General features: G+C 45.8%; 1 protein-coding gene across 1 annotated transcript in view; it reads left to right on the top strand.

The window, feature by feature from the left end:
- runx3 (RUNX family transcription factor 3) overlaps window positions 1–22,208 on the top strand; it is a 28,411-nt gene extending 6,203 nt beyond the window's left edge. The window contains exons 4-6 of the mRNA XM_085343644.1: window positions 9,362–9,508; window positions 15,814–15,888; window positions 20,635–22,208. Of these exons, the coding sequence (XP_085199770.1) occupies window positions 9,362–9,508; window positions 15,814–15,888; window positions 20,635–21,116 (704 nt within the window). The 3' untranslated portion in view covers window positions 21,117–22,208. The remainder of the gene's footprint in view (window positions 1–9,361; window positions 9,509–15,813; window positions 15,889–20,634) is intronic.
- Window positions 22,209–24,933: the final 2,725 nt, after the last annotated feature.

Here is a 24,933-nt window from a genome sequence, read left to right as displayed (position 1 = left end):
GCATGCTGAGCTAGAAAAAGACAGAAAGGCAAAAAAGGAAAGCAGATGACTGAAGTGTCGAGTCCCTCCCCTGTTTGTCGCTGCTATCAGATGCCTCCACACAACAGCTCATACGCCCGAGCAGGGTTATTCTCACCGATTAATCCCTCAGCTATATTTTTGTTGCCCTTCTCACCACCTCGCTTATACATGACATCAACTGCTGCCTATTTAGCCCCGGGGGAAGGGCCCGTTTGTATTTCTGTATCTCTCAACCTGAAATGAATCAGTTCCCCGAAAGACCTTGCTGTGGGTCAAGGCAGAGAGTTCAGACAAAATAAAGCTCTTTCGTTAAGGCTGACAAATAACAAGTATATGGTGTCAAAAAAATTATATAAATTTAATATCTGACAGCAGATTAGAGACTTGTCTGTGTGTGAGAAATCAGTTCAGCTATGAGTGTGTGTTTGTAATGTCACTAACTAGAAAATAGCTTCCACACATTTTCAGCTGAATCTTAAATATCTAGTTTTAACTCTGCCTCTGCCTCTTTGCCCTGCTGTGGAGATCCCCCCCGCCCTATTTTTTGGAGATATGTGCTGTGCCCCATGTTTCGTTATTAGTAGCACATCATAACCAAGATATTAAAAAACTAAAACCAAACAAAATGATCCATAAAACCTTGATGTGAGCAGTTTCACGTGGGAACTATTTCCTCTTTAACTGAACTGCACCTGCCAACTATGTCAGTATGCAGAAGAAAATGCTTCTCTACCTGCAATAGGAGGGTCACGCTTGTGACAGCGTGTAAACATTAATGCTGTAACTCAACTGAGCTGTAATATTATCTAGCTGCGTGTTTCCTTTGGTTGGCGGGTGCGCTTCGGTAGAAACAAAATAGTTCCTATGTGAAACCGCTCCCAATGAGGTTTGTGGATTTTTTTTTTTGAGTAACCGTGTCGTGGTTGCTGTTGAGTTTTTCAAATGAATTTTCGAGTGCCATCTCATTTAATCAGAGTAATATAATCAAGACGGATAAATAACACTAGAAGCGAAACGATGAATATGAACTGTTAGATAGATTGGCTCATTATTTTTTGTGCACGTATGAGGTGATGAGATTTGCACAGACTGTTGTTTGCTGAATGCTGAAGATGCGGCAGCTCGTTATACCTGAGCGACGTCAAAGTGCTCATTTGTCTTGTGATACTTGAGAATGATACACGTGAAAACATCGTAACCACTAACAGAATTACACAGCATACGTGCAGTACCTGTATACATACAGCCAGAGCTGACACACTTTCCCACCAACACAGGCCCACGCATCCAAAATCACACAAGTACTGTCGTGTTTTGTTGCCTGTGTTTACTCGGTTGGGTGTGTTCCTACAGCTCCATGAGGAGAATGGTGGGCGTAGGGAGGTAGTCAGGGAGGGAGGGGAGGGGGTCGGGTGCATGTTAGAGTTGGCGGGTTGATTTTATTTGCATTTGGCACACAGACTGTACAAAGTATGCAAATAGACAAACAATGACATTTGCTGTGTTATTTTTCCTGTGATATTGCAGTCGCTCTGCAAAGTAAACAAAGAGATAGCATGAATGCTGCTGCGTATGCATTTGCGTGTGCGGGTGCCCAGCTTATGCACCTGCCAGGTGCATCTCTTTAAGTGCAGCCACGCCCATGCTCCGCAGATCACATGAAAGGATCCCCCTCGGTGCGAATTGCTCTCTCAAAGAAAACTTTGATGTTTGAAAATGGAGATGGGTGTCTTTGAAAGAAAGGCCTACAGGTGTATCAGTGCCACGGGAGGGGGGGGAAGCGGCATGCGTGATGCCGGGTGCTTTCCTGACTACGAGATGTTATAACCTGGAGACATAGCAGCCTGCTCATGCACACAGTCACACATACACAGACAAATAGTGGCGAGCCTCAACGATCAACCTCATGACCACCTAATTTATGATTTGGTTGAGACGAGAGTCTGCCTCAACACCACACAGAGACAGATGGGAACTGATAAAGGGCAGATTTTATATCTTTTCGAAGAAATGACACTCAGTGGCGTCTGCACTGACTGGAGCCTGTCGACTGTGGTCTTTCTCCCCCCCGGGGTCACTCCAAATGCATCATACTTGGCTTCAGTGATTAGACGTAGAACAAATATTGGCTAACTGATAAATCCACTGGAATGCAGTGGTACATATTGAATAGTTCTGAACTGATTTCAGAGAGGAACTCGTGTACTGGGACAAACCATCCACCGCATTTTGAGCTTTCAGACTTGTGACGGGAAGCAGATGAGGGCCATATCATGCATATCCGTAAGCTTTAGAAGCAGCCACTCAGCTGCTAATTATTTTCTCATGTCTTTTTTCGTTGTGAGTGTAACATGATCAAATTTTGTCGTGGGAGGATAAATAAAGGACTGAGATGGAAGCTCTCTGACCACTGTTGCCACCTTAACCACATCTAGAAGCTTTGAGGCCAATTCTCTTTGAGGACGAGACGCGCACTCGTGCATTCACACACAGTTGTAGGTAATCCTGCTTAAGCTTTTGCACTTAGGCTTTCCTGTGAAAGCAGAGCTAATTAGTTTAAATACCTCGGCCGAATTGTGATATAAACAAAGAAATTGCAGCCATTAGCCAATCACGGGCACCATTTTTTCTCCTCTTCTCCCTTTGCTGCCTCTGTTTGTTGTTCGGCATGTTGCTGCAGTGTCAATGCACAAGTTTCAGCTGTATGAGGAAAAAGAAGAACATTGTCCACATTTTGAAACAGTGCAGTGAATCCTCCTCCTTCAGGCCTGCTGATGACTGTTGGAGGCACGCACACACACACACACACACACACACACACACACACACACAAGCTTTGGGGTAAAATGCCCTTTCTTTTTCCACTCAGACACAAATTTCCTCCCCATATTCACTGACGGCGAATAGAACAGCAGGACGTCCCAGGAATTACCAAATTATTTACAGAGGTCCCAGACGGCACTTTTAATTCAGTCTTATGATGCAAGCAGAAGACACATTCTCATAATCAAATAAGAAGTCGGGCCAACATCTCCACTCAGCTCTCTCCACCTACCCACTCCCCTGCAAACTCAGCAGCCAAGCGTCTTTCCTGTTTACTTACCTATGACTTGAAGTAAAATGCCCACTCTGTGTGTGCTCACTCTTCCTTATTTACACTGACCCATACAGGAGGGAGCCATTACGACCTTTCAGCTGTAATTCAATAAAAGTTCCGATCTGCATTTAGAAAAATAAATGGCCCATGAGTGGAGGAATATTTTTCTCCCCCGCTGGATTATGACAATAAACCGTTTTCTGCGTTGGGGCAAAGAGTGCGAGGGGTGGGTGGGGGGGCGGTTTGTGGGAAGAAGGCACCTGCTGGTTACTGGAAAAGACGCTGTGTACCACCACCCTGCGGTTTGGATATTTATTTCTTCAGGCCTTAATGGTTAGGAACAGTGAGCAAATAATAGGTGCAGCAAGAACTTTTCTTTTGCTTCCAGCAGTGGAGAAAGTTGTAATTCTGTAGGTAAACACAGACTGGAATCATCAGAGCAAAGGAGAGGTCAGTCTTGTAACCTTGACACTTCTGCAACAGTCCACCAAGAGCATTAAAAAAAAAAAAAAAGAAAAAAAAAAAACAGACACACAGAGAAAGAACTGAAAGTAAAAAAAATAAATAAAAAAATTTATGCGTGCCTACATGATGGAAAATTCACACATTTTACATTTCACACATTTGCTCTGACCCACCTGGAATCTTAATCTTGTCATTCAGTGGAACTCTGTGTGTTTGCGTGTGTGTTTAGGGGCAAATGCACTCATTTTTGCACATAATTGTGTGTGAGCTACTATGCACGGAGGTGTGAACCCATAGCCGTTTGACACATCTGCTGGCGTTGCATTGATGTATGTGACAGCAGCAGCTTGTCTTCCTTTCCCACAGCTCTGCGAGGCCCCCACCTTTCACCCAGCACCTCGCTACTTAGAGCGACCTGACTACCACGCAGACGCGAGCGTAAACACACACACAGATGTGCACAACAACCTCATTCACCGTTTGAGCTAAAATAACACACTCAGAGCAGCTTATTGCTTTAATATGATCTGTCACCCGAGCCAAATAGGCCTTCTGTGCACAACAAGGCCAAAGCAGCAGCAGCACTGCAAAGTCTGCAGGCATTCAGCCAAAAGGCCTGCAAAACAGCTCCACTCATATCACCCCCCAACACGCCTCAGAAGACAGTTACACACACACACACACACACAAAAGTACAGAAAGGCCAGACAAAAGAGGGATGATTGCTCTCAATGTGCTACGGGCCTTGCTGTATTGTTCTAGAATCTGGGTACTATTTTGGCACCCCCTCACCCTCTTTGCCTGCCTCAACCTGCCTCGCTGCAGGGCTGTCCTTGTGTGGCACTGCTTCTGTTCCACACACACACACACACACACACACACACACACACACACACGCAAAGCACTTTATCCCCTTATCAGAAAAGGAAGGCTTCGCTCTTTGCTCAAACAGTCTCATGTAGCAACTTCCGTTGTGAGCAGCTTGTGTTAGGCCTACGAGGGGGATTTTCACAGTGCTGATGTCCCCAGAGACAGGCTGATGCATCTGCCTCAGGGACCAGACGGTCCCCCAGCTGTGGCCGTAGAGGATGATAAAAGCATGCCACAACTTTTGTTGACGTCCCCCTGAAAGCCTAAATAATGTTTCCGCAAAAAAAAAAAGAAAAAAAAAAAACTAAAAGGGCTGCTGTGTTTATGATAGACACTTTAGCTCACACTTATATCCAGAGATACAGTTTGTCATTATCATGAAGTGAGCGCACAGAGTTGTAAAACTTTACGCATTTATTCATAAGGACGTACGGGAGCGTTATGTAAATGAGTTTAAAGCAGTGTAATGTCTGAGTGTGGCAAGCATCGACTCATTTAGGCCCAGACGAGACAGCCACAATCACCAGCCAAGGGTAAAACCCACATCCTTCAGGGTCAGCCTCAAAACAAGAACTTTGATTTGCCCCACTGTAAATACCCAATGGTGTGATTGGTGGCCTTGGGAAGCACAGAGCCAAATGCACTGCTGCAGAAAAGTGTTTTGGGCTGTGCTCATAATAGAACGAAAAGGGAAGTAAACGAAAAGGGTGGCAGAAAGAAGCAGGGTGGGAACGTGACGGGGGGGGGGGTTCAGGTCCACTAGAGAGGAGGAAGAGGAAGACAGGTGTACAAGGTTTTGCTCAACACATGTTGAAACGTCCCCAGTGTCTGTTGAGGGCAAACGGAAGTTTGCTCGCAGGCAAGTAGGCCCCACTGCAACATGTGTTCAACTGTCACCCCGGTACACTGTCGAGTTTCAGAAGTTAGATAAGGATGCAGCTTGTTTTCATATCTTTTCAAGACTTTAGTTTCAGTGCGCTAGCACAAAAAACAAGGGCTTCCCTGACCTAAAACTTGTGGTATTATTAAAATGATTCAATAATGCAACAAAAAAAGCTCACCCAGCTGCCATTTTGTGTACTTTGCGCTGGACTCGGGAGTGCTCCTTACACTACCCAAACATTGTTTTTTTATGCAATTCAATACCATGCATACATAGACAGTCCAGACATAGTTTTCACTGTGATACATGCACTCCACATTAATTCTTGTCTGTTATCAGGGGCCTATCAAGTCCATTTATACGACGAAAACAAATATTTACACTTCAAATATATTCACTGCAGAGCTGGGTCACAGCCAAAGCACGTATTGGCCTTTGCTGTTCAGATAGAGTTTCACTTTGTCCCTGAAAAAGAACCCAGCCCTTAACTAAAAAGGGCTTGTGTTTAATGTGTCTCCCTTTGGACGGCAACATATGTTTCTTTCTTTTAAAGGAGGCAGAGACAGACAGACAGACAGAAAACGAGAGGAGAAGTAGAGAAAAGTGCGAGGGTGAAGGAAGGAAACAGGTCGCACTGGGTGATCGTTCAGCTGTGGCATCGTGTTAAAGTCCTGGCAGTCACCTCGCTGAGCAAACACTGCCTCCCTGTTGAGCTGATACGGGTTTTGTGAAGGGAAGGCTGGGCAACGCTCGGTGGAGATTGTTCGTGCGGTCTGGTCTTCGAAACGCCCACGTGCAGTGTGAGGAAGAACATAACTTTACACTTTTCGCACGTTTTACACCTGAACTTACCTCAAAATGCTTCAAAGCACAGACACAAAAGAGCAAAGCAATGCTGCAGTGAAGATAAAACACTATCAGGAAATAAAAGCACACACACACACATACACACGCGAAACAAAGCAGGGCTGGGAACGGCACACCCATCTCTTCAAAACACAGCCATCGCCTTTCACTACATTGTTAATACCAGACATTTTATATCAAGCATTTTATTTGTTCTTCATAGACTTCCATAATGCTTTCAGATGATGCGACCACTACTCTGAGAGGAGGCTAGTAAATCTACAACCTTTAGCATCCATTTTCAGCTCTGGATGCATATTGAGCGCTGCTGTTTAGGCCTCATGTGTGCATTGCCTCCCATCTCCCAGCTCTATCTTGTGGTTATGATATCATAGAGAGAAAAACAAAGGCATTCTTTCCTAAGTGCACACTAACACATTAAATATTCATCTGACCACAGAAACCCCTCTGAAATGGGGCTGGTGTGGAGCACCGGCACCCCTCTGGCCCTCCAAGCCCTGCAGAGTAGAAGTCAAATGTTGGCGGTTGGACTTGACACAAAGCAGCTATAGCCGGGGTCAGCTGGCCAAAGAGACTCTTATGCGGATCATTTAGACAGCTATTAAAACTTTTCTACAGGGAGCAACAGTTTTCTTTTTAAGACACTTGCCATGTGCAGAAATGGCAAAATTCCTGCTTCAAGCTACACGGGCAGTCCGAAGCTCATGCCCTACCACCTCTGATCACAATTTCCCAGTAAGGCTTACAGGCTCACACAGACAAAAGGGACGAGGAGTAAAACTGAGAGGAGGTGCCGAAAGCTTCAAGCCACCTCCCAGTCGACGTGCAATGTTTAGAGCAACTGCAAGGCCAGGGTTAATGAGCGCCAGGTCTTGTTCTAATGATGCCACCGCTCGCTCACTCCTTCCAAACATCGCCCTCTCACAAGCCACTAAACCCCCTGCTGGAAGCTGCGAACAGTGTGTCGCTAAAGCATCCCTGCCAACTGGAACTGGGCCACGGGATCCACAGCTCAAGTGTGTTCATGTGCATGTTTGTGGGTAACTGAATGATCACTTTCATCCCTAAAGAGTCAGCCAATTCATCTCAGACCACCAGTGGCCACAGAAAAACTGACCAATTATCATTTTTTTCCCCCGTGCTGCCTGTCTTTTTTTCCAACCAGAGAGCAGTGGGATGTATCATTTCCCCGACCTCAGCCGTTTGAGGTGGTGTAAATCTCTTAATAACTACACAAGGACACATATAGGGGCTATATTTGGAGGACTGCTTCCCCTGGCCGCCCCTGCTCTGGCTTGGAACAGACAGTAGCCACAGTGTCTATGTGGGTTATGGAGCCTGTACCAGGCGCTGTGTGTGTGTGTGTGTGTGTGTGTGTGTGCAGAGAGAGAGAAGTATTCTGGCTTCTACCTTCCATCAAAGTTTAAAAAGAAGGCCACATGTGAATAAAAATGATATTACAGAGTGTGCAAGAGCATACGAGTCTATCCGGGATTTGTTCTGAGTAACAGCACAGAGCAAAGTGGCAGGCCAGAGGGTGGACTCAGTCACACACACTCACACAAACAGCTGCAGAGCAGCAACACGACTCCTGTCTCTGCTCCTACAGATTAGTCATGACTGACTCTTTTTCTTCTCACACATTTAAAGTTTCATCCAACTCCTAATGAGTGAATGAAGAGCGACAATTTTGATTTGAGTGCCTGCTTGTGTTCACATTATGTCGGAACATCACCCCTCCGTGTATGTGGCTGCCTGCGTGTGCGTACGGGGAGGGGGCTTCAAAGCTTGATATTTCTATATAGTTTGTAAAGAGAGGCCGGAAGCGAGGCGGTGGGCACAAACAAATGGACAGAGCGGTAAACGAGAGGAAACTTTACCCATGGGTCAGCCTCGGAGGGAAGATATATTGCCCATGGGTCAGTGCAGAGAAAGGACGGGCAAAATCCATATTGGTCCGTCTGCCTTGCCCCGTTTATATAGTGATAAAATATTCAAATCCAGCCATTACTTCACATTAGGCCACTCTGTAGAGATGCCAGGGAGAAAACCACAGAATGTATACATGCCGGTTCACACACAGTTTTGGTGCATTGATAGTTACATTAAAATGTCTTCCTCCCATTAGAGGCACAGCCCTCATCCGCACTCACGTCTGACATTTAAGGTGTGTTCACATGTGTATTTGTACATGAGTGCGTCTGCATAAAAGGCATGATCAGAGGTTTTTTCTCATCTCATCGTTTCCCTGAACAGGGCATCAAAGTGATATGGGGGCTAAGTGTGTGCGGGTTAGGTACTCGGTTGGATTAAAGAAGCGCTGCTTCGCTTCTTAGAGTTAAGTCTCACCTCCTGCACACAGACACGCGCTAAAGTCTCTTTCTCTTTCCCTTCTCTTCGTTATGTTTAACAGCGATGACTGTATGGTCTGCTAACCTCGTCTGGGTGTTTCCTTCTGACTAAGTGCTGTGTCAGTCAGACCTGAATTTGCGTGGGTGTGGGTGTGAGAGACGAGTGGTTATTGGGGATAGATGCACTCACTTTTTTTCTTTTCTTTTAATCTTGTTAAAAAGACCAACAAAAGCACTTTTGTCCACTGCTGCACTCCTGCAGCAGTTGGTAGTGTGTTGTTTCTTAGACTTTAGGTTCAGGGAAACAAAATTCCTCCAGTAATTATTTTTGACCACTTACGCTATCGTTATCTGCGGATGACGTGGCAGCAGGTGCAGCTTGTATAACATTTAGTGTCTAGCCAATGTATTTCAAGGTCTGCTGACATTCTAATAATATTTTTGTATGTGGAAGCTGAAAACACGGTGACGGTCTCTTGCTCTCTCTCTCTTTTTTAAATATGAATATATATATATACATATATATATATATAAATGAATTGCACTGAAGCATACTGATGCTCGTCACAGTCCAAACTAATTTTACACTAATTACAGTTTAGACAGGAAAAGTTGTTTTGCCAGGATGTGTCAAACCGCTGTGCTCCAGAAAGAAATTAGGGAGAAGGGGAATTTTCTAATAGGACTCTTGTTATTGTGTTTGCTATTTTTGTACAAGCCTGGCAACAAGTGCCAGTTTTCCAGGTTGTGTAGGAGGTAAAATGTGCAAGTGCTTGACTTTCTCTCCTCCTCATGTCTTTCTTTCAGGGCACAGGGTGAAGTTAGAAGACACCCAGAAGATGCAGTTCTCAGACAGGCTGTCAGAGATCGAACGCTACCAGCGGAGTATGAGGATAGGCCCAGGAAACACCAATCCTCGCCAAATCCACCAACCCCACCTTGGCACCACACCAGGTAAGGAGGTCCACTGACATATACGAGTACAACCAGCAAACTTTCACATCTCTTTCGAAAGTACTAGTTGTGAAACTGTGACGCTGAATGAGTGTGTGTAGGGAAAATTCACAAACGTAATTTGCTGTTACTTTCGTGCTGACCTTTATTTATGATTCAACTTTGACCCTTTTTATTGATAGTTTTAGGCCTTTGCTTGACTCTGAGCACACACACACACACACACACACACACACACACACACACACACACACACACACACATCTGAAAAACTCAACATGGCTACATCTAAAAATACACAAATGTTGTTGTGAGTAATTTTATTTGTTGGAGCCATTTTCTTCTACTGAGCTACACCCACAAAGCATCACTGTGCATCTACCTGTGACGGGAAGCTCGTAAACATTAATGGCGACCCACATTATTTAGCTTCATGACAGACTTAGATCAGCTGAAAGAAACGACTTCCTGCTCCTACTATCGCGATACTGTAGACAAAACAAAGTGTGCATATTTTTAACCGTGTTTATCTAATTTTCCACAAACATATTTAAGAGAAGAAAGTCATCTACAGCCCATATTTTCAAAAATGAGTTAGAAGGAAGAATATGTACACTTTAATTTGGCCCTTTAATGACTTAGAACTGAAAATCTCCTTTAATAAGCCGAACATATTTGGTTTAATTTGGCTGAAGTAATTGAATCTGTTCATATGTCAGCACAGCACACGCTGTTCACCTCACCCTGAGCTAAGCCAAGAGACTTTCATGTTCTCCGCAAACTTTCCTGAGGTCTGTTCCACTAATCTGAGAGCTGTTATGTGTTGGCCGTTCGAGGGGAAGCTCATGTCAGCTTTGTCCCCGGATGCCCTGCGCTGGTGGGTCTGGGCCCCACAGTGCGCGGGGTAGAATCTGCAGCCAGGTGGCACGGCCGCCGCTGCCAGCCGAGCTTGGCCAAGTTGCCGAAGCTGGCCTCCGCACACCGTGCAACTACAGCCTCAGGAATGTAGCAGCCTTCCGCTACCTTGGCAATCACGTCAGTCTGAGACTGTCCGAATGTGTAGGGGTGCGGGGGAAGCTGGGGGGAGAGCTGAGAGTCAGACAGAGGTGGTGCGACTGGAGGGGAGGAGGCTGTGTGTCAGCTGTGGACAGCTGCGTGGGTGAGGATGACTCTTCCCTCTCTGTTGGAGCCTCTTTAACAGGAAGCACACATGCCTGAACGCAAACTTCGGCCCACTCTCTGGTTCTCATGCTGGCTAATGAATCTCATTACCTTTGTATCAGCATGCTGCTGTGTACAGGAGGGCTTGTTTGGAACCTCTGAGCCGTGTGTGGGTGGAACACTATCAGTGTGCACACTGTTTGGCCTTGTGCTTAGCTTAGCCAGCGCTGACTCACCAGTATGGGGCTATCTTACAGCTGACTGCAGAGAACACGGGGTCTTTCACCCTTCTCTCCCCTGTCCTTACTTACTGTTGATATCGCTTTTGTTCCCCTGTACGGCGTGTACCCAGATGAAAACACGTCAGCCATTTTAGAAACACCAGCGACAGGTTATGCTGAAACTAAACGGTGCGGCTCTTCGACACAATACAGTCACTGTGATGATCATTTTTTGACGGCTCAGGGTTTGCCGTGCGCACCGCAGGCTGCCTGCCAATAAAAAGACCCCTGCAGCAAAGCTCACACTTTAGGTTTCTGACTTGAAAAGTGGGCGGGGGGAGCGCATGGGCGGGCCGGTGGGGATGCACGCCAATCGGCGGGGAGGTGTACAGACACGGTCCAGACAGCAGACGAAGCGCTCGGCTCTCGTCTGCCTCACGCAGGATTAGGGCAGGAATTAGACTTGCCTGGCTTCAAAGGCCTGCAATGTGGCAACACACACATGTAGTCGGAGAGCAGACATAACACGCTAACATCTCTTGGAAGTGTCAAGATAAGTTAAAGGCCTTGAGCTTCAAGTTACAGCTGCCGGTGACTCGAGGCTGTCTATAAGAAGCGCATGTGAGTGAGACAGACGAGGGGAAGGGCTGTAAAAACCACACACCTTAATCTGTGGTATTACCATCGTGACGGCACACCGCAGGGCAAGAGTGGTAAAATAATTAAATAACAGAGGAGAGAGCCTTTCTCCCTCCCACCTCGTCTATCCGCTGGCTGAGCGGCAGCCCGTGGATGTATGTTGTGGCACGGGTCCCGCAGAGCGGTCCCGTATGCGCAGGAATCGCGCACAGACAACAGCACAACAGCATTACGAGCAAAGCTCAAACAAAAATAGACTTGTTGTAATAAATCCCATCCAGAGACACAGGGAGGTGTTTACATATCAACAACACACACGTCTCTGCTTTTGACAATCCCTGCCAGACGCTGTTGTACTTTGCAGATACTTTAAGTCCCGAAGCCTGTTTGTTTGAGAATTGCCGGGTGATAGATCGCCCATCAACATGTTATAATTAAATGGATTCCCTTCTTGCTGTTACAAAAGATGTTTTCCATTATCCGAGGCTGGAACCTCCCCCCCCCTCCAACCCCGTCCCCTCTGAAGATGGCTACAAAAAGGAAAGCATAGTGTCACCCTCCTCCTCCTCCTAAAGCCTCCTTGCTTCATATTGTTGTCTGAGCCGTGAAATTCTGTCTCAGTTTGCTCGTCAACAGGACACGTCTGCAGACATCAGCTACCGCTGGATTCTTAAATCACACCGAGACAAAGATGATTGCACCATAAGCACACTGAAAATAAAACACGCACACGCACACACGTAGTTTCATTCTAGTGTTGCAAGTTCTCCGCTAGTGTCCCAGACAGACAGGGTAATTAAGAGCTCATTACAGTGCATGCAGTGACAGGATTCCTGCGCGCTGGCAGACGCTACACTCGCTGCTTGTTTTTGTTCTTCTGTGTCCACAGGTAAGCCTATAGACATGTGGAATGATTCTCAGCTAGGGTGGAGGGACTGTGTGTGTGTGTGTGTGTGTGTGTGTGTGTGTGTGTGTGTGTGTGTGTGTGTGTGTGTGTGTGTGTGTGTGTGCGCGTGTGTGTGGTTGAAAAATGCATGGTTCAACTCGTGCAGTCAAGCAAATCTGACACTCAGACAATCAAGTACTAAATTGTTATTCTGGTTTTCAAAACCTCAAGTGAGCTACATGTGTATACTATGTGTATCTGTGGGTGGCAGTTTTTTTTCTTCCCTTCCTCTGATACACAATGTATTCGACAGCATTTACAGTCTTAAGGGAAGCAAGCAGCTGATTGAAAATTTGATTTATATCAAAGTTAAAAGTGGAAAACAGATTCCAGTTTTACCCTAATCCGTTTTAAAAGCGGACAAAACTCAACAAGCCCTTGGCAGAGCCTCTAACAGACAGCCGAGAAGAAAGACGCTCTTTTAACTTTAAATGTGTTTTAACAGTTAGAGAGGCAGGAGGGGGAGAAAAGAAATGGAGCACCAATTTAATCATCCAAAAAGAAAGTCCTGGCACTTTTGAGGTGGTATCACTTAACATGTTATTTGTTCCAACACCTGTGTGTTCCTCTCTGAAGATGAATATCAGATACTAGCATAACGTTCCACCATCAAGTCAAGTGCTCAGGGCTTTGATGACGGCCCAAAAGTGTGTGCGTGTGTGTGTGTCTGAGTCATGTGGTGATGTTGCTGAAAAACTCGGCGTAATCTTTCAGATCTACTATATTACTCACTAAATTTTTTTTTTTTTTTTTTGCCGTATTCAGCTTTTACCCGGAAAGCTCTTGCCCGTTAATAACTCTTCTACAAATGTTGGTACCGCTGGCGTCACGCTGCACAACTGGCGCACATCTGCTGCAGCTCGGCTCTGGCGCGCTCGCTCAGTGCGTTCAGGCTGTGGCCTCTGAGTTGGAATTGACTCGAAAAAGTCCCATTTGATGGAGGACCGGCCTGATTCAGCCCCTCCTGCCTCGTCCACAGTGACCACACTGTTTACTCCACATAAACAAGCCGGCCGGCCCCCCAGATTCGAGGCAGCGCTCTGCTACTGCCGCAAACTGAGAGGCTCGAGCTAATTCACACATCCCGAACGACACGATCAGCCAATTAGAAGCAAGAGCGAGACAGGAAATTAGCGCCGTCAGGTAGCTGTGGTGTAGGCTTTAGAGTATAGCCACCGCGCTCGTTGGGTTTCATGCAGACTTGTGCCAAACCCGAGCAGGAAGCTGGCCCTCTGAGGTAAATGCAACTAAAACGAGCAGGAACTGGAACAGTCCTTTAGACACTCTGTTTTACTTCTGCACTCCACTATTTACATAATATGTCAATGGCCACCACAGAGTTTATTTGTTATGGTGCCTGAAAGCTTCACTTGTGGTTAGTCTCTTTTTGTGACCCTGAGATGAATAATTCAAACTGAAAATGTTTCTTTTCTTCAACTGAGAAAAAAAAAGCTCTTTTGAAGCCCTGGTGGGGAAAAAAACACAAAAAAAAAAAACAAAGAAAAGGAGAAGTGAGAGCGAGATGTTTTTTACCAGACTCAACTGTTTGTGTAAGTTATAATTTCACATCAGAGCCGGACCCAGTTTTACATTTCAGCAATTACAGAAACTACATGTGTGCCATGAACAGTCTCTATTGAGTCTGGGGAGAGGGGAAGGGCGGGCGGACAACGAGCCCTGAAGGAGAACATAGGATTTTTCAGCCCATGTGTTTGTTTTTGCTCACGTTATAAGTGAGGGCTCAAAAGACATATCAAATGTCCCACATAGCTGAGCCAAGGCCGTGTTCCTCCCCTCTCTAACACGCTCTCTTTCTCTCCCCTTCCCTCGCTGGCGTCTTTCTTTCTGTCTTGCTCGCTCTCTCACATTCTCTCCCTGCTGCGACGCCTAAGGCCTGAGCGAAACAGGAAGCCAGCACAAGGACCAGCATTCACTGTGTCTCAATGACACGCTTCATTACGGCAGGCGCGTTACATGTCTCAGAGGCGTCGCTAGATCCGGAGTCACGAGGATGGACGCCATTTTGGCTCTAACATCTTCTCAGCCTCCTCCTTTCATGTACACATGCACTTCAAAAAGCAGCACATGTGTGTGTTTATATGCGAGTCCTCTCCAAAACTACACTGGCACCACCCCAAAAGCTTCTCATTAGTGACGCGGTCGCCGCTTCTTCCCTGCTCAGCCACCGCCTTCCTCACTCCTCGGCTCCGCCCAGGGCTGAGGGGCGGCCGGCCGTCTTATTAACAGGGGTAATCTGTGCCTCTGGTATTGACGTTGTCTGCTGGCCAATCAAAATATTTGAAGGAAATGTTTATTTTCTTGAGCGAATCGCACCAGCTGCTTGCAAGCCTTTCTGAATAAGGCCATTTATGTTTAAGAATTTGCCATTGTGAGGCATAGTGCAGGACCTCTCAGTGACTGAGTGCTGATTTGGGTCTTTGCAAAGGAAGTGGAGGAGCTCCAGGGGAAGCAGAGATCGTACACTAGTTAAGCCCAGTGTGGCTATAGGTGAACAACCCAGCACCGCCCTCCTCTCTGCCTCTGGCATCCCCTCTCCATCCTAATTGCCGCTACAGGAGGCTGGGAGAGGGAGGGTGTGCAGAGTCACGCTGAGGTTAGACGGCTGATTGATGCTGTCGTTAAAGGGAGACGACACGAGAAAAATGTAATACACGTTTTTCTGCCTGCATGTTGAAAATATTTACGCACATTTGATGAAAAAGTTTTAAACGAGACGTAGCACTATCCGGAGGCGCGCAGACTGGGCTGTCACGCAGCACATGTGCCGAGGCGCTCCACGCAGCTTCGTGCACGTTGTCGTGTAACAACTGCGCCGTCTCAGACCGAGAGCAAACAGCCAGCTGTTTGTGCTGCGGTGTGACCGTCCAGTGTGAAGCAGGGTCCCACGCGTTGGGCCAGTAGCTCCTCGACCCTCCTCGGCTTCCTGACAGCTTGGCTGGATAAGCTTCACAGGTCTCTCCGGTGTCTCGCCTGAAAGTCCCAAAAATATCTCATATGCACCCATCGAGCATGTTTTTCCAAGCTTGGTCTCACTGTGGTGAGAAAACCACCCCTCCTCTTCCCAGCCTTCACTGCTCAGTCAGCAGAGACCGACCTGTGACAGGAAAACATCTCCAAATGTCCAGATGTCAAGACGGTTCTGCCCAGTCTGTCGAGAAGGCGTTTTTGGATTGTGTTTTAGATTGCTAAGGCGCAGGCAGTGACCTCCTCACCCTGTACACGCACACAACTCGTATTAATTCCCAGAATTGCTCTACTGGATTGTTTATAAAGCCCACATCCTCACATATTGCTTGTATTTGTGTGTGTTCTTGCAGCCCTGTGGCAGGAGCAGATGGACACCCCCACCCTGAAGACCTGCAAGGTGGAGGAGGACCTGAGACCATGGCCAGGTGAGACACTGCAATGCACTGCTTTTTTTTTTTACCCCACACACTCTTTTTGTCTCTTGGCTTTCAAGGTTATTTTTATAGCGCTCATCAAAAACCAGCTTGACAAGGAGGTTTCTAAAAACACATTATATGCAATAAAATGCCGTCATACAGAAAATTATACGAGAACAGTTCGTGCAGTCTCTGAAATACTAAAAGGCAATCAACAGTTATAGATAAAATATAAGCAAATTAAATTAAACATATTTAAGTCAAAATCAAATCAGAAACCTGTCTGAGTGTCTCAGACTGCAGACTGGTTGGTAAGGGGAGAGACGTTTTGATGTGTTTAGTAGGTCATGGTTGGTTCTTGCAAGAAGTCTCACTATTACACTTCATACTTGATAAAAGAACTAATTTAACTAAGCATGAGACTCTGTATTTATTTTAGGATGTTGTTTATGCATGACGGTGTCTTTGTGTGTGTGTTTCAATTTGAAACCGAGGGTGTTCGCTAGTTGCGAAAAAACAGCCTGAAGGGTGAAGTCACTAGTAAGGACTTGTGTGAGCAAGCGTGCAAAACACAATGAAGATCGCTTTGAATATAAGTCTTTAAAAACATCTCGCACTGCTTTGTTTTAATTAGTAAACGTAGTTTTTCCAAACTGAAAGAAACAAGCTGGAAAGGGTGCGCCAGCGTACCAATGATATTAGAGTCTGTTTCATTTTGCCTGTAGGGCCCAACTACATCACACGGCGTTCCCGTAATGCCACCATCCTTCTCGCTTTTTTTTTCTTCATTGTCTTCCGCTGCCTTTCCCCCTTCTCCTTTGTTTCATTTGTATCTTGGCGATTTTGATTAAAAGCCCTCTCAGTCTTGCATTCTCCTACGCACAACCCACCACTCCACACCGGACGTGCTGACTCATACGCTCACGCTGTGACGAAGTCCCGCATTCAGACACAAAATGACTTTTAGATTTAGCACTGCGCTCTTGCTCTCTTTTCTGCATTTTATCAGATACAACGCAATGTCTAAAGAAATGTGTCTAAGCACTGACACAGCAGAATTATACGTGTTTGTTGGCGTCTGTGCAAAGGCACTCGGGGCTGTGTGAGAGACTGGAAACAGCAGTGAGAAAAAAAAATTAACAACAGCGATTCTCATGTAGCTACAATCCCAATGACTGGTTAACAAATACATCACACCAGTCACTTTACAAGTGAGTATCGTATCTCTCGCAGAAAAAGATTTACTTAACAAAAAAATATTTTAATCGCGTCACCTCGTGTGTCGACGCATTAGGGAAATCTCAGGGTTTTTATAATCACAAACTTCTTTTTCCCTTGCTTGTGTTGCATGTCACGAGTTGAGAACATGCAAAATCCTCCGCGCTCACATGATAAAGTGCTAACGTGGATGAGGCTTTGGGGCTGCCGACCGTGTTGCCACAGTACAGAGGTGATCGGTATTTGCATCCGACATGATGCTCCGGCTCCACAGCCTCGGCGCTTAAATAAACACCTGGAGATCATTTGTGTTCATTTGGGTCTCCTATTCTGCAGCACCGGCCCTGCCGTGGCGTTACGTTACCCTGTACTCGTCGGCCAATTATCAACAGCGCCTTCTCAAGCTAATGGCATCCACTGTTCAAACCAGTCAATAAATCAACCGGACGCTTTCTGCTTGTGAAAGGACTTAAATCCCTTCTCGGGAGTCCACAATGCAGAGCAGCTGGGCCTTTTCAGGGATTATATCAGAGAAAAAGATTAGAAAACATTCTTATTACACAGCACAGTGGCTCTTTCCACGTAGCCGCACCAGCCCGGGCTTCTCTCTTTTTCCTCCTTTCACGTATTTGCCTGAGACACCCTTCCCTGGGTGCTGGCTGTCACAGTTTGCATCAAGCCTGAGTAAACATTTCACAGGTGAACGCCTGGATTTGCATCCCCCCCATTGTCAGCCACCACATTCAGGCACACGTGCATACACACACACACATAAGCCCGTGCACAATTACACACAGAGACGTGACCGCCTCAAACCTGCCCTTGTGTTAACAACCAAAATCAGTTTCTCCCGTATGCAAACGAGACAAACCTCCTGTCATATCTGGGTTACACGCTTGAGTGTGGACTAGAGGACTTCTTGACCTAAGCAGAAAGGAGGAGGGCTCCACCCTTGGCACTGCAGAATTCAAAAAGAGCATGGCGCTGCACTTCAGAGCTCATGCTGGAACACCGTGTTCTCTATAAAAGCCCCGATTCCCAGCTACCCGCTTCATACACTCAGAACATCACACACTGTGCTAGCTAGGCCTCTGGGGTCCATCCTTTATCCTGTCCCTGCAATTTAGTCAACACGTTTCAGATGAGCCTAATGGAGATCATGTGTGGTTTTGTGCCGTAGAGGTTACAGGCAGCGAGTACTCGGCTCAGTTAGGAAGACCCTCTCTGCCAAAGATACACCACCGTTACCACAGCCGCAGCAGCAAACCCTGCACTTATGTTGGGTGGGGGAGGGTGGGGATGCAGGAAGGTATGCAACGCAGTCAAGAGGGAGAAAAAGCAGACTGCAAACTTTGCTTCTCAATTACAGGACACTTTGTTTAGCCCTCTCCTCCAGAGGGAGCTACTGTACTGTACCAGACTCCTCAGGGCTCCCAGCCAAAAACCTGAGACTGCATAAGCCCATTAAGGTGTTGTGATAAGCGTCCAGTCCAGTTTCCCCTGACGGAACACAGGAGTCGATCCCCACCGCAGTTTGGCCCACACATTTCCACCGACTTCAATTAAGCGGAGATCGTGGGCGGCGTGGGCGGCGTAGGCGGCAGCAGCAAGAGCTGTCGTGTCCCCAAGCCACAGAACGCCTCCCCGGTTTCACCCCGAAGCCTAAATTTAGCACAGAGTGGGACAGATGAAGGGACAGACAGAGAGAGAGAGAGAGGGAGCAAAAGCTTTTTGAGAGTCCGGTAGGAATTAGTAGGCTGACTCCACTTCACCCGAATCAACAGCAGCTGAGGGCTTGGATTTTCCTCGCGTGAAATCAGATACGGAGCTCGACTCCTGTGCCTGGTAGACTCTGGAAAAAGAAACAGCCCCCCCTACCACCACCACCACTACTAACTCCCTCATCCCCTCCCAAAAAAAAGGAAATTCAACAGCAGCAATGTGTTGCTGAAAAAAAAACAAAGAGTAAAGCTGGGGCCATGGAAATTGCAAAGGAACTGATTTTTTTGCAGCTGAAAATGGACCCTCTTCTCCAGACACAGGGAAAAGACATTTCAACAAGACCGTGGCACGCAAGTTTGGCATTCTCCCCCCTCGGGGCTGTGGCGTGCAAGCGCTTGCTATTTGACAAATACAAGCTTTCTTTTCTCTGCCATCCAAATCCACATTTTACACTTGAAGTCATGTGGGCACACTGGACCCATGGAAGCCACACGCAGACAAACAAATAACCACGGGCGTACACAGGCGTGGGCTGAGCGCATACTGTAGGCTGACATCAGGTGTGAGGAACACTCACTAGTCTTTATGGCATACAACCAGGTCAAGGGCGTTTGTTCTGGCTGAAGGCCACCTTATTGCTTTGGAAAATATCGGAGTATCATGAACACAAAGACTCGGCGCGGTCAACTTGCCAAGCAACACTTAATATTTCACACCTTTACCTGGGAATTTAAAAGTGTGTCTGAAGCCAGTAAAACCACAACAGTAGCAGGTAATTTTCCCAGTGTTAGCATTTAGCTTACATGCAATTAAAACAAAGTGAAAATAAATCAAAGGTATCGTAAGTACATTAAGCAGAAACTTGGAAAATAACTGGTGCTGTACTTGGACTGAAACACAAATACTATCGGAGGTGTCAGTCGGCAGCTTTCATAAATCTGTGAATGGGTTCGTTTCCCAAGCTCGGGTGGTGTAAGATCAGCCAATAGCACTCCTTAGCTGAGCGAGGAGGGAAATATGGTGTTTGAGTTCCTTGGTGACAGTAGTGGCATCAAATCTCAGAGCAGCAAACCGCCAAGCCGAACCCTTCAGCAATATTTCTATTTCCCTTTTGCCAGCTGAATAAATGAGAAGGTGTGCAGTGAAATGGCAGACATAGCAGCCTGGTTCCACTGTGCTTCGTTACCTGTGAGATTACACTTGGCAGCGACTCTGACAGGTCATTCACTGTGATACACATTAGTTTAGATATACACAGAAACACAATTTCTCTTCCTGCGTCCCCTCCCCTTCTCTTTCTCTCTGACCGTCTCCGAGTGCGACCGTCTGCCTCTGCCACCTAAATATGATTTATGACAAGCCGCACAACAGTGCAGCGAGCTGTCTGTGTTTATACAAAGCACCCCTCACTACAGACAATGCCTCTTTTCATTGCTCTGAAAAAGATAGAAAACTGTGCGTTGCGTCTTTTGAAGCAGTGGTGGGAGGGCTGTGGCAAGGGGGCCTTTTCATAACTTCAGTCTTGTGCACGGGGCTGTGGGATGATGTGCTGTCAGTGCTTGATGACTGTTATTAAGCAAAGAAATGTCTCAGTTCATTACTTTGAGCAAACATTTCCATGGACCGGTATATCGCAAGAAACTTGAGCTCAGAATTGGGGGTCTGGGGAGATTTGCTGCTCTGGAAATGTGGGTCTTTTTTTTCTTGCGAATAATAGAAAAGAGAGATCTCTGAGTCGCTGGTTTCATAATTGCAAGAGCAGTTTGAATGTTTTCTGGCTCTTTCCAACCTTTTGTTTCTCTGTTTTTATAACAGCGACTACAGAGCTCTTCCCGCAGAGGACCACCTTCCCGTCTCTGTCACCGCTGACCGACCCTCGCTTCTCAGATCCCCGCATGCACTACCCCGGGGCCTTCCCCTACTCCACCAACACCTCCAGCACCGGCATTAGTGGCCTTAGCATGTCAGCCTCTACTAGATACCACACCTACCTGCCACCACCCTACTCAAACAACCAATCCCAAAACTTCCAGTCCAACTCTTACCTGTATTATGGCACAGGCTCTGGATCCTACCAGTTCTCCATGGTGGCTCCAGGGAATACCGGGGGCGAGCGCTCTCCCACCCGCCTACTGTCCTGCTCGGGGGCTACAGGCACTGGCGGGACCAACAGCCTGATGAACCCGGGCCTAAACACCCAGAGCGAGGGCGTGGAAGCCGACGGCAGCCACAGCAACTCCCCCACAGCCATGAGCGCTTCGGGTCGCTTGGATGAATCTGTCTGGAGGCCTTACTGACTGACAGACAGCTAGACAAGAAGAGAAGGAGAAAACAAAGTAAAGAGGATGATGAACAAAGAAAAAAGAAGCTGAACACTGAAAGAAAAGAAGAAGAAAAAAAAACAAAAAAAGAGAAATGCTGCATGTTTGTCTTTTATTTCTCCGGCACTCGCTTTAAAGACCTTCTGCTTTTACCAAATCCCCCAAGACTTCTATTTGTTTTGTAAATTCTTGAACTCCTGCACTGTACCGAGGTACCGTCAAAGAACCGGAAAAGCCATACGAGCTGACGCGTTACTTGGCAGAGACTGTAAACAGAAGAGAGAGTAAAACGAGTGAAGCCGCAGTAATGTGCCGGCCTCATTTGTCTTGTGCAAACAGGTACTCATCAAAGACAAATGAACAAAAGGCGGCGGAGGTGTGATCAATCAGCACAGCTGACGAACTGAAAAACCGCAGCAGAAATCCCTCAAACAGACCGATCCAGCTCACTCGGCGGGTGGAGGAGAGAAGTCGGGCTGGACTCCTGCGAGGCATGGCTGCACTGCTGTAGCAATCCTTCCTTTTTAAAGCTTTAATTTCTGTCAAATTTCAACATTGTAAAAAATTATTGAGTCAGTTGTGAAAACATTGTCAGTTGCACCCAAGGCTGTTTCGTGCGCTCACGGTGGTTATGCAGTACCTTATTGCCTAATTTATTATCCAAATGGACACATTAGTGTTTGGAGCCACACTGCGCAGTGGACGTTTCGACACAACTGCTGCATTATTGAGAAACAAAAGCATTTTACATGTCACGTTTTTAGATATGACTCCTCCTCTGCCGCGTCATCAGTCAATCACGCTTCAACAGGACAGTGGCTGATATTTCAAGGAATGTATAAAGACTAAAGCAGAGGAGGGTTTCTTGGTTTTTTTGTTTTTCTGTAGGAGTCCTGTTGTCTCTACTCTTTACTTTTCCTTTGATGTTCTTATTCAAGCCCTTTTCTAAAGAAAAAAAAGTCCTAGTCTGGTATTTTTAAACTGGATGAGACAGTTTACCTTTCATATTTATTTGAGCCAAAATTTGAGGAAATGTATGCATATACCCCAAATCCTTAAGCATTTCTCTCTGCCTTTCCTTTTTTTTTTATATAAATATATATACAGTATATATACCATGTTTTGTTGTTAAGTATAAATTTGGAATTTGTGTAATATATTGCTACTAAATTATAAAAAAAACCAAAACCTTTAATGTAATTTTTTGCCTTCCAATGTAGCTTTGATGCACTAAAACTTTTATTCCTGAGTGAACAGTGCCCAACAGCATCTTCTAGAGCTGTAAGCTTTTTAAAAAGTTCCAAAATTGCCTTTCTGCGCTTAAAAAAACCAAAAAAGCCATTTGCTGAATTTTTTGCACTATGTTTGAACTTTCATTTCTCTCTTTATTTTTGGGTTTATACATTTACAAATATCCAGAAGCGTGCCGAACTAAACATGGATAGATATATAGACATCAACTTAAGTCGCCAAATAATTTCGTGATCAGACACACAAACACATTCCTGCACCACAGGTGTGTGTGCGCATTCCCCCTGTCCTGGGAGGGCCTTTCCCCTTTAGCTACACATGTGATCCCGTGTTTCCATAAATTAGGAGGAGAGGATGAAGGGATGGAGGAAGACAGGTGGGGTCAAAAGGGGTATCTTCTTACAAAACCAGAGGCAGTTGAAAAAAAACCCTCTGTTGTTGTGCACCGGTCCTTTTGTTCTAAATAATCAGTGAGTGCTTTGAAACCTTTTATGGCTCCCAGTCTAATTTACTGTCAGTGCCAGGGGGTCGTAGCTCCGCCAGCTCTGCCTGCACACATCACCTTGGCACGAGGTGTGCTAAAGATATCTACAAGAAGTATCAGGTATCCAGTATTTACCAGGAAACTCTTTCACAAGAATGAAGATGATTAGGATTCATGACTTTGAAAGTTGGCGGCTCATGTGATAAATAAGTAAGCTTTAATGTCAAAGTGAGAAGTGATCCAAAGAAGCTAGCATTTGCAGCTCAGGTAAAGAAAAAAAAGTATGCAAGCTGTTTTGTATGCCCTCTGCCTTATTCCTAGTTTTTTTCTAAATGACAGCGTCTCATTCCCATCTCCCTTTGGCCTGGATGTGCCTGAAAACCTTACTGCATTATAGGCAAACATCATGCAGCTAGAGAAACCACCTACGTACTGAGATTTGTGTGGTTCCTTCAAACACAAAAAACCAAAGATCTTCACAACTGCCTGTAATACTGTTTGGATGTTTTCGATGGAGAAAATGTGTGGCAAAAAATATTGTTTTTGTTTTTCTTCTGCAAACAAGCCCAAGTGTGCGAGTAAATCGTATTTTTATTGTGTGTTAATTAAAGAGCACAATGTTACTTTTTTTTAAACAATCCCTTTCCAGCAAAATGTTCCTTCATCTTGCTCTCTCCATCTCTTTGATGCTCAAAGCATGTACATCTGAAACTGGTATGTTAATTTAAAAAAAATTTCACCATGTATGTAATGATATCGATAATGCTTCTATACTGAGTGCTTGTAAAGTTTGCGATAATGTAGTTTTTATTCATTTTAATTAAAAAAAAATGTGTCTCACTTTTGTCTCCAAAGCTGTTTTCTTTTGAAGGATAAGATTTGTAAAACATGGCCACACTTCATGCTCACGGCTCCGCCCACCCACTTGTGAAACCTTTTGTTTACAGGGAGCAGCCAATCAGAAAAAAGGCTCAAAGAGAACATAAAAATAGAGCCGACAGGCTACAGCTACTTCAGCAGAGTCCAGGAATGAACCCTTATAGCCCCTTCAAAGGAACTCTTGGAGTGAAATGAATAAATCACACCTAGGTTAGATTAAAGTTGCAGATTTATGGCCACATTCTTTGAATTTATTTGCTTAATTATAAAAACAATAGCACAGTGTAGCAGTACTCCTAGGCTTGTGAGGTGTTGTAGTTTAACAGGGCGAGGTGTTGAGAGTTAAAACACGGGGGGGGGGGGGTACATTTTTAAATCATCTCCAGAATCCAACACACCATCACATCAGCTGAGAAATGAAGAAGGAAAAAGAAAACCCTCATAAACATCCATGGGACCCGATTCCACGCCAGCACATTTCTGTACTTCTAACTTCTTCGGCTCACACAGAAAAAATACCACGAATGCCACTGTTTTCATCTCATAACCTTACATTTGCTGGGTTGTGCCCAGTAACCCTCTAATAATTCTCCTCCTCTCTCCCATTAGCGAAACTCTCGCTGGCAATTCCTCTCGCTTCCCAGAGGTTTGAAAATGCCTCAGCTGTCAGCGCGGTGGTACCCTGAGCGTAAATAAAACGCTGCTCAGGAATCCGACACCACCCTGGCAGCCTCCATGTTAGCGCACGTCGGCAAGTCGTCACTTGTTAAAAACAATACAGAAGTTTGGAATGTCGGCGGCCTTTTTTAACCGACGGCGCGGTCGTTAATTTACACCGCGCCGATGCCATCTGTTTGCCCCATTTGAAGCCGAGCCATAAGATTAAACACTTGAGATGCCACCTTGCGGGGTGGTCTGATTTCAGATGTGGTTATCCTGACACCAAATACCCACAATTCTTCGCTCTTTAACTAATGCCACCTGTTGATGTGCCATGAAAGGCTTTCACTTTGTTTTTCACTAATTTTTCACTCTTTTGTTTCCTGTGTTTAGACGCTTGCATTTTCTCTTTCTTTGCCTCTTTCATCCTTTCTTCTCGTTCAGCTCTCACCTTTCTTCGCCTTTGTGTGGCTTCTGCTGCATGCGTGTGTCTGTGTCAGGCCTTCTATGGCTGGCAGA

Source organism: Diplotaxodon limnothrissa, linkage group LG19 (genome assembly GCF_057381915.1).
Source record: "Diplotaxodon limnothrissa isolate DT_005_m linkage group LG19, D_limnothrissa_male_GT1.1, whole genome shotgun sequence".
Classification (NCBI taxonomy): Eukaryota; Metazoa; Chordata; class Actinopteri; order Cichliformes; family Cichlidae; genus Diplotaxodon; species Diplotaxodon limnothrissa.
This window is presented reverse-complemented; position numbering and strand designations above follow the sequence as displayed.